At 39.4% G+C, this 13,679-nt stretch overlaps 1 protein-coding gene across 10 annotated transcripts in view; it reads right to left on the bottom strand.

The window, feature by feature from the left end:
- Window positions 1-13,679, bottom strand: part of UBAP2 (ubiquitin associated protein 2) — a 195,880-nt gene that overhangs the window by 169,521 nt on the left and 12,680 nt on the right. For 9 of the 10 annotated variants that reach the window (XM_059873405.1, XM_059873401.1, XM_059873402.1 and 6 more), the window contains one exon: window positions 3,867-4,006. The exons of the other annotated variant lie outside the window; for it this stretch is intronic. In XM_059873405.1, the coding sequence (XP_059729388.1) occupies window positions 3,867-3,965 (99 nt within the window). In that variant the 5' untranslated portion in view covers window positions 3,966-4,006. Of the gene's footprint in view, window positions 1-3,866; window positions 4,007-13,679 lie in introns of those variants that run through there. 10 annotated transcript variants of the gene reach the window in all.

Below are 13,679 nucleotides of genomic sequence, written 5' to 3'. Positions count from 1 at the left end.
ACATCTCTGATGATCCCTGCTCCTATCCCCTTCCACTGCTCTCCCAACAACAATCTGACTCTGTAGTTTTACAGAGCATTTAAAAAGACTTGGGTCATGTCTCAAGACTTTGCTCATGAACAGCTGCACTGGTTTTTTTAACAAGCAAATACTGGTCTCGGAAAACTGGTAAAGCAACTTGCTATTGATGAAGTACCTGGTGCTTCTGCAACGTTTCTGGACAAAAATGCACACTGGCAACTTGCACAAAAGCTGAGAGACTGAAAGAGATGCAGTCAAGTACAAAAAATCCAAACACACTACAGCTGCCCCCGAAAGAAAAACAACCCTAACACAGATGTCACATCACACACGTCACTTCATAGTGTGGCATCTCCAGCCTATGAACTGCACTTGTAAGAAAATACCAAACAGTGTGCACTACAAGATCTTGGACCTCATTTGACTTCTGCTCAAAGAGAAGATGCTACTGTTACATATAGAGAAAACCGATACTGAAGAGACCTAGGACCCACTATGCAGCTGCTGAGCCTACAGAGGTTCTTCTTCCTTGAGTGGGATCAGCTCATCTGCTGGAATTTTTGACGGAAAGGATTCACCCTGGGCAGCTGGCTGAATTTCACCTGTTTCCATCCCACTTCACAGGATACACACATGAAATTCTGTGCCTCACAAGGTCAGATCTAATCAGGGTCAGACTGTTTGGCTTCGGAGTTTATCACAAATCCAAGTTCTAAGGAGGTCACTGCTGATAAAAGTCTAAAAATTACTCCAACAAACACCACCAGCTGCTTATTTGCTGAAAAGTTACTGCAGCTGTCACAGTTCCTTGAGGGAAGTGACATCTGTGCTCACAGACAACACTCCAAGAGAGTAAGAGTTTGTAACAGTTGCACACTCTGAGTTACTTCACCTTTTCAGCCTATCATGCTTGACAGCCTCGTATGTCACTCCACTGGGTAACAGGGGGAGGGCCTGCTCTTGAACTCCCCTTCCACAGAAGCCTCTTATGGTGTTCCTTCCACAGAAGCTGCCCTGCCAGTGTGGTGCTCTGAGCAAAGGAGGTTGCTCTTGATGACTGCTGAGAGCTCAGCAGACAGCAGAACCAAAATGTCTGCTGGCTTCAAGAATTTAAGTTTTGTTGATCCATTTTCTCACTCTGATTACAGCCTCCACAGGCACACTGAAACTTATAAGCAAGTGAAGAGATTTTCTTTGAAGATAACCAGGGCAAAAACATACAGACAATATAACTTCTGTAGAGATATGATGGCATATTTTACCAAAAATCAGGAATTCACTAAGATTTATTTTTTCCATAAACAAATGTTTTCTTCAAACCCACGTTAGAAGACAAAAACATTCCAATTTAAAAGGAATTATGAATGTGTGACAGCATCTTCAGTTTTCCTGTGCAAGCAGAGAGCTTAGAAACTTGTAGGTGCAATACCAATTATATTTATGCCAGTGGATTACACCCAGGTGGATATGATGATTCGGAAGGAAAAAAAAAACAACTACAAAAACTGCCAGATGACTACAAAAACATCAGGCCAGTGTCACAAAGAATTCTGGCCTTTCCTCCAGCATGTAGTGTTTTTTTATTTTGAAGGCATCATTGTTAGAATAGATGCTATAGCATCCTAACCAAGAGTACAATTAAGTTTTAACTGTGACTAAGAAAGCAGTAGTATTTTAAAACAGCCTGAACTTTACTCAACCTTCAAGACATAATACTTTTTCAGCAGAAGAGTGGAAGAAATTTTAAACCAAAAACTTCAAACTACCAGAAAACAGAAGTGTGCAAAACACATGATTAAGTGACAGAAATAGACATACATCTTACAATAAAATGGCACATTAATTATCCAGAAGCAATGTAATACAAACATGATGTAATTTGTTAAAAAATTTAAATGATGATCAATGTGGTATTATGACAGGGGAATATCCATTTGGGAAAACACTATTCTATATTCAGAAAAATGAATCATTGGTAATTAAACAGGTAAATCCAGAGACTTCTGCTGACCTGCAAATACTGACTAAGCAGAAAGGTCCATCTGGTATCTCAACAATAAAATATATGGAGTATTAAAATATAATTGCTACATATGAAATAACCACCTTTTCCAGTGATCGATCAGTATCCATTATGCAAAAGGCAGGATAAAAGGACAAAATGCAGAAAAAGGTCTTAATGTCTAAAATCAATGAATCCTGTAGTTTGGAAAGGTCCTTCAGGGATACACCATGACCATACTCACGGTAATTTTTTTTTTTCCTTTTAAAAGCAGGAATTACCAGTGTTCCAGCTTGTTCCACTTGCTCTCTGAGGAGAGTTGGCTTCTACCTTTCCTATACCCTTTCATAAGGTACCTGAACAGAGGACACTTGCCTTGTCAGCGTGCTGAAAACTCCCAGATTCTTGAGCCACTCCTAATTTCTCCTCTGTTTCAGTCTAACAACCATCTTTGCAGCTTTTCATTGGACTTCCTCCTATTTGCCTATGTCTACCTTGCGCCAGGGAACCCAACCAGGCAAACCACTGCAGTGCTGTCTTGCAAAATGTTGGAAAAGGGGAAGCCACCACTTTTGCTAGGCTGCTCACTATACTGCTGCAGCCTTGTTTTAAAATACAACCAAATTCAACTCATTTGTTGAAAGTCACTTTCTATATCCACACGTTAGCATGAATTACCACTATGCCAAGTGCTGCAACTCAAGGAGATGACAAGGGTTTGAGGTCACATGATTAATACTGTGCAAAACAGACCAAGAGAGTCTCCATATTAAAGACTAGTCCAAAAAACAACAGAAGGCAGTATTTCTCTGTAGAGCACCTCCAGAGTGGTGTGGTACACACATGCCAGCAAAGAACTGAGAGAGTTTTTGAATCCAGACTAATTCTGAGAGGAATCTGCCAAGAGAATAGTGAGTTGCCAGAAGCAGAAACATTATGCATTCTTTGTAACCCAGACAAACACACAACTACCCCTGCCAAGAATCAGTGGCAGTAGGGTGAAACTTAATATCCATCTAACAGATACTGAAAATTTTAGACTGTTAGGGGATGACCATGTCACTTGGTGGGGGTCCTTGAACAAGAGATTTAGGATTTTGTAACTTGAAGAGACACTTTGTCATGCTGTAAATCACAAAATGCATCTAACGAAGCTTCTCCTGCCCATTCAAATTTCTCCCTTGACCAGAAATCTTCAAACATCAGGAAGCTGGCAGATAGAAGAGCCGAGATCTGGGGACTGTGAGGTTACACGACAGAAATCCTGACATGTGTCACTCGCGTGCCAAGGTCAGGGCAGGAACAGACGAGAGGCAGTATCATAGCAAAGGCGAAGAAGCACTTGATTCAAAAGAACCGCGCGGTTTTTATAGAGTGGTACAAGAGATTCTATTCTATTGGCTAACATACAGAAACATCTTTCTCACGCACTGTCCTCGAGAGGAACGGAAAAACAAAGTAGAAAAAAAGCACTTGGAAGTTGTTTATAGTCAACAGGTTATCACATCTTTCTAACTCCCTAAAATCTCTCACAAGCTGCTGTGATAAACGCTTGCCGTTTCTCTCTCCCTGTCCCATGGCATCTAGAGACACGGGCATCAAATTCCTCACTGATAGGAGACATTGCTGAAGAACACAAAACTCATGTAGAGACAGCACAGTAATAACTTAATGCTGTCCTGCATTACTGAGCAATTAATGCAAGTAATCAAGCATAGCCTTCGAAAATAAACCAAAATGTATTTTCACCCCATCATCTTTCAGCTTTTACTGACTCAGAGAAGAAACTTGTATTATTACAGTCTCACTTTCAAATCAAAAAAGTTGATACAGTAGCACATACCTGCACTACTTGTTTCTGTGGTTGTGTTGGCTGTGTGGTTGAAATTTGCATTTTGTCCCGAGTGCCCCGGGTACGTTCACTGCCCACCGAAGTCATCATATACAGTATATACAAAACAATGTATGTACAAAATACAAAATCTGAAAGAAAAAAAAGAACACGAGTTAAGGTGGATACTGATTCAATAACCAAATAACATAAGTACAGTAGTTTGAACTCCTGCCTTTACTACTGATTCAATACAGAGACTCATGAGAAAGCAGCTTTAATACACTATTTTTGGATTAACTGCAGTTTTTAACATTAAAAGGGGAAATGCAGTGGATAGAAAGCCTTTTTATCAGCTGACTGGGATCTGTGTCAATTTGTACTTCTAGATCTCACAGCTTTTTCTAGTTATTTAATATACAGACTTTTCTGTTGGCTACTCTGATTAAGTTTTAGCTCCAGCTGCATCACTCAAACTTCTATAATACCTGCTGTCTAGTTCTGATGCCTGGAATTTAACCACTCTCACATCCACTCAGAACATTACACAAAAATTGTATTAATGAAATAGATAGTTCCTCCTTTCCCTGCTAGCAAAACTGCTTTTCCTGCACATTCATGGAGGTCACAGCCAATTCCAATTCTACTTCTCATCTTTCATTTATAAGAGAAATTATGATGATTACGTTTAAATCCAGCCTTTATAGCCAGTACTTTTGTTTTGTCCCTCATATTTACAGAAACAATTTATAAAACCCTATCACCCTGCTTTAAACATACCATGGTTGTATGGCAAGAGAAACCCGAAAAAAACCCCAAATCCCCCCTATACATCATCATTACCCTATCTGTGGCTCTCAGCTTTCATTCTTATTTGTTCTCTAATATTAAAATTACTTTGAAACAAGACATTATTATTCCTCCTATTTGTATAGCATTTAGCACAGAACTAATCAATAAGCACGGTTTGTAGCAGCTATGGCAACTGTAACAGATCTTTCAAATAGTTAGAATGCTCATGTTCAACTGCCTGGTTTCTGTCCCCATAAGGCTAGAAAGTAAAACTGAAAATTTTTGGAAGTAAGGATAATTTGCAAGAGGTGTACCTGCGCAGAAGGAGATGTGCAAACAAACACCAAAGTGCTTCTACTGCAGTTGCATTATAGGAGTATACACAAAACTTGCTAGGACAACAGCTGCCTAGCACTGAGCTCAGTACACAAAAACCATAGAATTACAAAATAAACTCAACTGGAAGGAACTCATCAGGATCATCTACTCCAATTCCTCACCCAGCAAAGGACCATTCCCAAAAGTCACACAATGTGTCCAAGACTATTGTCCAAACACTTCTTGTGCTCTGTCAGGCTTGGTGCTGTGACCACTTCCCTGGAGAGCCTGTTCCAGTGCCCAGCCCCTGGGTGAAGAACTTTCTTATAATAACCGAAGGAAAGCGCCTGTAACACAACTCCAGGCTATTTCCTCAGGTCCTGTCACTGGTCACCACAGAGAGGAGATCAGTGCCTGCCTCTCCTCCCTCCTCTTCCCCTTACAAGGAAGTTGTAAACTGCTATGAGGACCCCCCTCAGTCTCCTCTCTCTTCAGGAAGATGAGCACACTGCAATCCCACAGACTAGGATCTGTTTAACACCCAACTGAATCGCTGGCAGCCACAAGTAATGCACATTCAACAATTAAAGCTGCAATGGGATGCTTCAGTTTAAATACCAATTTGTGATGCTCTAGAGCTTCACCTGCAATCAAAAGGACAATAAATTACATTATCACCTAAATCTCTTCGTTACTTTAGAAATGCATTCTTGCTGGTCAAAATTGAACCCTGACATTGAATTTATTTATGTACTAGCTACAGTATTCAATAATGCTTTAATGTCTGGGAGGAAAGTATATTTCTATAAGAAATATACTTGATCAGGAACTGACTGCAGCTATAAGCTGAATTGGAATACTGTGTTTCTACAACTTTTTGAATGTACTGAACAAAGCCAATCTATCTCACAGTCCCTTAAAGCAGTTTAAGTGCATTGCGTTCTAAGGCCCAGAACACACTGACCTTCAGAGCATTGTGTCTAACAAGAAGGCCAGATACAGCCAAAACAAAAAGTTATCTGAACTACTGACACCATGTTCTGTGGAATGCAGCAAATTATAAAGTAGATGTGGAGATGCTCTGGGCAGCAAATTCAACATTTATCACTGACTATCTGCTCATGGCCATTCACAGATACGTTAAAGACGTATGGATATTTTCAGCTGCGTCTGCAGTAGTATTACTTCAGCTGTTTATGTTAAAATCTGCTTTATAAGCTTCACTGACTGGACTGACAACATCCAAAAACTTCCATTTATATAGACTAATAATGACCTTTGGGTTAGCTTTTTGTTTCGTTGGGATTTTTTCAGTATTTCTTTTTCCAAGGATCAGACTGATTATCACAATTCAAACTAGCACAATGAGCAATGCAAAAAACCCTGAATAGAGCACACAAGAGAGCACTAACTTCTCTGAAAGACAAGCTTATAGTTTCATATATGGTTGTCTAGAATCAGCCCATAGCGACTTAAGATTTGTCAAGAAAATGTAACTCCACTGGGTCTCAATTTGTTAATAATTTCTGAATTAACATCATATTTATTACAGTACCTAGGAATTTTGATATTTCTCTCAGTGTGATTTCCCCCAATAACACCAAAGCCACTGAAAATATGATTCATATTTTAGACAGGACAGCAGGACACTTTTATTAAAAAATTTTCTGTGTGTTTGCAAAGCACATGCTGAACTACACCCTACACTTTGGCAGCCAGGCAATCTATGGTTCCTCAAGAATATTATGCTTCTTCTCCTCTTCCTAGCACGTGTCTGTCCCACCACTGCTTAAGCCATACTTGTTCTTCAGGATAAAAGGATACTTTAAGAAAAAAGGCAGGCACACAAATGGCTGGAACACTCCTGGGAGACAACATAGCACAGAAAGATCAGGCTGCTGTGGGAACAGAGCTCAAACAACCTGAACAGCTTAACAGGGTTTTTAAAGGAGATCTTCATCCTCCTGATCATGCGATACATGAGCAGCAATATTTGGCAGGTTAGGAAATAAAAAAAAAAAAAAAAAAAAGCCCAGCAAAGGTAGGGGCAGCAGGATGCATTTGTGCTTGCCTAAGCCAAGTGTGGAACCCCACACTCTGTTTGACAGTCCCCAACAAGCCAACAAAGACATGCTATAATCCATCAGACACAATCTAGTCTTCTTAAAAGCAAAACTGGCAGCCTGATAAAAAGAGAATTTTCAAAATACTGTTATTTTACTTCCTCTTAAGTTGGCTCCTACTGCCTACTGGCATCGTACAGACACAGCAGCTGGAGAGCTGTGCTTCGCAGCAGACACTGCACTGAGCAGGGATGCATGGGTGAGGCTTCACACCCAACCACACCTACTGAAGAGTAAGAAGCAACAGCAGCAGGGAGGCACTGCCTCCAAATTATCAGTGACAACAGTTTTGAGCATAAGTGGGATATTATTAATTAATTAGATGGGGCTGAACAAGAACATTTCCTCGCTCACAAAGCAGCTTCTTATTCTCTCCAACTCATCATATTCATCAAGTCTGTTTGGCAGGCTGCTGTCACAGTAATGAGCAGGGTATCACAAACTGATGAACTTAATTTTAACTGCACATCAAATGAGGAAATACAATTAGAGACTTGGAGGAAGAAAACTCTTAATTAAAATCTATTTTACAAAGATTAAAAAAATATTCAGGCAGGCAGATGCATCAGTTTCCATGTCAGCATGTGGTGCAGTGCAAAAATCCCCCATCAGCAGTTAATACTTGACCTTGCAGACACTGCAATTCTAATAAGCAACCAAAACAGCTGTATCTGAAGAAACATATAAAATATTAAATGAAACTAGTACGAGTTTCGTCACTTTCTATACACTAGTACAGAGCACTAGTGAAAAAAAGGAGAAAGTATTAAAGAGGGCTTCCCAAAATTCTTGTGTAAAGAAGTGCCTGTATTCTCTCATGACAATTAATGAAGGTGCACAAGATTCCTGCAAACTTTTTTCTTTTGTCACTGATGTAACCGAGTACCCACAGACCAAGGTTGTCTTTGCTAATTTAAAAACAAATAAAAACCAAAACCCAAACAAAACTAAAATTTAAAAATGCCTTTATCATTAGTTATGACTTCATTAAAAAATTTTCCATTAAAAATGGAAAGCAACAGAAGAATCTATGATGAAAGCCATCCCAACTCTCACTCTTTTGCTTTAGTTTTCTGTCTGTACAGCATGTACATTAGAATTTAACCCTTTCTAAAACTACCAAATTCCCCACCTCCAAAGTCTTCATCCCTTGTCTTATCCAACACATTTCGTTGTTTTTCCGCTTTGGATTTTAGAAGGAAAAGAGAAAGGCAAATAATCAAATATTAATTGAACATGTATCAACACAAACTGCAGGTTTTTTAAGCTATCTGTTGTTCCACCTTCTTTCAGCAAGAGCTCTAAGCCTTTTGGACTTCGAAATCAGAAAACCTAGAAATACAGGGAATAAAAGTTGATTTGACACGGCTGCAGGCCCTCGAGATACAGGAAATCTATTATTGAACTTCCAGGAACAGACATAGCAACAGCAATAGCAACTGACTTTCAAGATTCCTCTAGAAGTTAAATATTCACTTCCATCAGTGGAAAAAAAAAAAATCTGCAGTTTAAATTCCTTTCCTGAGGCAGTCTCAAGTAAGTTACTTTCTTGATTCCTGGACAAGGAGCTAAACCATGGAAAGACCTCTGTGAACACCTTAAAAATGTGATTGCTTTTTTATATTCAAAATACAAAACTACCAGTCAAAGATTTCTCACAGTGACATGGTTGGGAAAAGACTGCAGAACACTGCCTCAGGTGGGCATAACTACTGTACATGTACAGTGACCTCATATTTTACTGCTCCAGCTGTAGAAATTTATGAGTAGGAAGAAAAAGAACAGCGGGAAAAAATTACATCTGCAAAGCATTGATATAATGCATTTCCCCTGTGTGCTGTTGTCCAGAGCATCTCACCATCTTTATTGCTGACTGAAACAGGAAGAGTTTGCAGGAGTCAGATGTTCCTCAGGAGCCATGCTGATGGCTCAGGGTCTGTATTGCCCCAAGCAACTACAGTGAATGTGAGTTTATAGATCCTGGGAGAATTCATGTCTCATCTTACAGTCTTCTATGGCAAATAGGAAAAATATTGACCTGCATCACTGGCAGAACACCAAAGGAGAGAGAAACTTTACTATCTGTATGCTCTTATGTTTTACCAAGGAAAGAGTATTGCTGGGGGCAGTCCGAGTACCAGCACAAACACAATCTAATACATAAACAAGTGGTGTTAACAAACTGTAACCAATAACCAAGTGACTATTCTTACCCACCTTTTAAGAACCCTCCAAGCTGTTACTTGAAACAATTATCCTGCTAGGCAAATCTATAGTTAGCTAAGAACATGTTCCCATCTACAAAAATCAGAAATTTCTCCTTAATACCAGAGAAAAATAATTTTACTTTAAGAATTAGTACTCCTAACCATAAGCTTTGCAAAGTAAGACAAAGAAATACACAAATAGGTCTTACAAATAAAAGACAGCACTTGGTAGAAGTTTTGGAAGAGCAAGTGCTCCTCCTCAAAAGACTGGAGTTAGGCAAAAGCTGGTCACATATTCAGAGCCCAAAAGCATTTTGTCAACCAGGGACTGAAGACAGCACATTTTCCAGTAGTAGAGCATGTTTCAACCATGGAAGTTAGGTATTATAACTAACATTTTTAAAAATCCTCTCAGAGTATCTATTTTTTTCCTATTATCCCAGTGTGTCTGACTGAGAGATGTGCTTTACATTTCAGTATATACTGGTGATTCTCTAGTTTTAACCAAAATCTGACAGCTACACTCAATAGACATCCTGCAGACTTGTCCTCATAATTTCTTTAAAAATATTGAAGCTTCTGAGGCAACATGTACCTTTACTCATACTGAAATTTCTAAAGGAAGAAATGCAACTTTACCTGTTATTTACAAAAAAAAAAAAAAAAAAAAAAAAGTAAGACAATCAATCACACCAAAATCAGAGAAGTCTGACTGACTTCCACCTACAGCTTTATCTTCCATACAGCCAAGTCAATCTTCAGACTTGTAAAACACTGGTTAGCAAAACTTACCCAGCTCCACTGCAGTCTGTATGCACCCGAGTGACTCTGGACAATCAAAGGCAGTGAATGTCCTAAAACATTCAGAGGACTTGACCTCATGTTTCAGACATCAGTATCTACAAGGAATCAAGTTCTCCTCCCTAACTATTAAGTCTCATGTTTGCAAGACCTGCAAAATGCACTAGTTACCAACAGTTATGATTAACTGTACTGAAATTTCAAGAAACAGAGAGACACAGACAAACTGCACATTGTTTTCTAAGCACCAGACTCTGGACTATCAGAACTAGATAACAGAGATTAGACTACAGCTGCTACCACAAAATAAAAAAAAAAAAAAAAAAAAAAAAAAAAAAAAAAAAAAAAAAAAAAAACCCAAAAAAAAACCCACCAAAAAAACCCCCAACAAAACTCCAAACCTAACAAGAAAGAAAAGGCTGCACTGGCCCAAAGGAAAATGAAATAATGAAATATATAGGAAACAGGAATTCTCTTTGACAACCAGCCATCAGGGGGATTTCCCTGAGGAAGAGACAACGACAAGTTCACTTTCCAAGTATATTTGTCTGCTAAGAACTATTGCAAGGAAAGTTTTGGCCTGTCCAAACACTCTAAGACCTGAATGAAAAATACAGGTTCCTGCCATCTTTGACTGAAGACCCTCATTTCTTGCCCTCTGTCAGAGGAAAGACTTTCTTACATGAAACCTCTCTAACAGCTGCCAAGGTAGAAGAGATAACAGTCTCAACACTGGCCACATAGCATGCTGTCCTGAATGGTCAACCCCATCAGTATTTCAGGCCAGGGAGTATACACAGGGGCTTAGAGGTGGAGCTTGTACACCCATGAACATAATAACTTCCTCTTGTGAGAGAAGGAAAGGAACCTCGGGAGATAAAAGAACACTTGCTATTTATTCCATGACTGCTACATTAGGTGGTGAAGAACCATTAGGGTCACAAATCTCTTCATATCTGTTTCTCTGGGTTTAGAATAATCACAAAGGAAGAAAGGAGAGAAAACACCAAGGGCTTTCACCACCACTTTTTCTAAGGTCTCCTGACTAGCATCCAGTGGAAGGGGAACTATTGTGTCTACAACTTCCAACAATGCAATAGCTGGCAAAACTGCAGCCTGGTCCTCCCCTGCAACAGACACTCCAATTGAATCATTCAGTGCATTAACTAGGACAATTGGAAAAAACATCACCTAGTATTTAGTAAAAAAAAGGTTTATTGCAGGCAAGGGGAAAAAGAACTAACTAGCAGGATTTTCAGAGTTGAAAAATCATTATCCTGTACAACCAGAACCAACACAGTCCTCCTGAAGTCTCTCAAACAAGTAAAGGATGGCTGAGCACACTTAAGGTCAAAAAAACCCACAGTTGGACTGGAGTTTTAGTTCCCCTTTGGGACCTGTCTTGAAGTTCAACCCATAGCTTGGGCAGAACCCAAACAGTTTGTTCCAATAAAATCAATATCAGCTCACATCTAATACCACAGAACTGTGAGCAATCACCAGAAATGGCACGCCTACTCCCCCACTCCTTAACCACAAAATATTGCTCCTTTCCTTCAATCAGGTTAATCATTCTGCAGTTGCAGAGGGAGTCAGTTCAGTAGGCTCACCCAAGAGCAAACTAAACCTCTAAAACAAAACAATCAGTCAGTTCAACAAGCTTATCCAGTGGAAAACTATGTGGCTATATAACTGCTGAATCTGACAGGAGGGACAGTGATCAAGTTCATGATGAAAGGGGGAACTTGCTTTTAGTAGACAGGCACCACTACAGCACATGTAGAAATGTATTTTGTTTTTCTGGGATCCAGTAGAGCATGACTTGATCCTGGTCAAGTCCACTGCATGCAATCAAAAAAATTAGAAACAATTATCTATAGGTATTTTAAAAACAAAACAAAAAAACCCCCAACCTCCCAGCAGAGTTTTGAAGAAAAGTATGTATTTGAATATATGATTATCTTGCAGGAAAAGAGGCTTCTATCACATTTACTGAGGAACGCTTCATATTCAACCTCTTAGATACCTGTTAGCATCCAGTTAGTAACTTGCAGTGAAGAGTATGTTTAAGGTTTGGAGGTGGTTTATCCAAAGAGGAGGAGGGTATATTCAACATGAGAACAGCCACACTGACACAGCTTATGTTAACCTGAAATATAGTCTTTTCCCCAAGCTACAGAAGCATATGTTTACATTCAGCTTCAGGCATTAAAATAGATTCAAACTAGTCCAAAGCAACTTATTCACCCATAACAATCTTGAATGATTTTGTATGCACAACTGAATATTCAATGCTTTTGCCAGTCATCTATGGATTTCAGTTTTAGAGGAATAACATAATTAAACATCCACCCATTCCCTCAAAAGCCCCACCTTGACAAAGTTTGTTTACTCTGCCAGTTCATTAAAACTCACAGCATCCCCTCTGAGGGGGAAAGGAGGAAATCCAGACAAAACCTTTGAGGAAAACAGAGCTGGGTGACTTGGAAGTTCTTTGAATGGCTCTCTCCACTAAAAGAATCACAAAGCAAAACCTCTTCAAACTGCAATAATTTGCAAAGCTTTCCAGCCTGAGATGAACTCTGGGGTCAGCAAAAAGCCCAGGTGGGCTCAGGGCACACATATATATGTAGGTGAGAAAACAGCTGCAGAATACCAACTAGACATGTTATAGATGTTCTCTTCAAAGAATACATGAAAGGACATAAGAACTCAGGCCACACCCTCATTAAGCCATCAATACTATGACACAAAAAAAAAAAAACAAAAAAAAAACCAAAAAACTTAAGTGGCCAAAGCATCTCAGATAAGATTGAAGTACACCACTGGAGCTGCACAGGGTTGATGACCTTCCTGTACTAACTGTGACTGATTTGTCTCAAAACCACTGTTCCCTGCCCTTCTTTTGACAACGCCAACAGGACACTTCCAGAACAGTTAAAGCTGGGCTGCCAGCAAACACACCACTCGGGCTTCCACCAGTTTGTCAATACTACCAACTGTAAGATAGAACACTCAAAACTAAAAAAAATTTTATTGGATCACTCCCACTTACCACTACCATTACAATCAACAGCTACCTTGTACTCACAGGATGAGTTATGCATGCAATCACAAAAAAAAAAAAAAAAAGAAAAAAAAAAAGGCTGTTAAATAACAAGTGAAAACTTTTAAACCAACTTACTACAAAAGCTAATCCAGAATAAACTGTTTCAGAAAATTAAACAAGAAAAAAAAAAAGACCAGGGAATAACAAGTACTGAGAACAGATGGCTTTGGCTATTAAATGCTAGAAATGCATACTTCAGTTACCTGCTCTGATATAACAACCCATACCTGATCAGCCTCTAAAATGAATTGCTGTCTCCACAGAAAGACAAACTAAGTAATAAGATTCAAGCAGAAACACAGGCAGTCCAAATGACACCAAGAACCAGGTAACACCTGGCAGGACAATACTCAGCAGGGGGAATTCTCTTGGAACAGTTTGCTCAGAAACAAGGTGTCACACAGGAAACAGCTCTGCACATCAGACATCTCGCTGCCAGATCACAAACACACTCCTTGCCTGCACTTTCCCTGCC

Source organism: Haemorhous mexicanus, chromosome Z, assembly GCF_027477595.1.
Source record: "Haemorhous mexicanus isolate bHaeMex1 chromosome Z, bHaeMex1.pri, whole genome shotgun sequence".
Lineage (NCBI taxonomy): Eukaryota > Metazoa > Chordata > Aves > Passeriformes > Fringillidae > Haemorhous > Haemorhous mexicanus.
The sequence above is the reverse complement of the archived record's forward strand: the minus strand, read 5'-3'. Positions and strand labels throughout refer to the sequence as shown.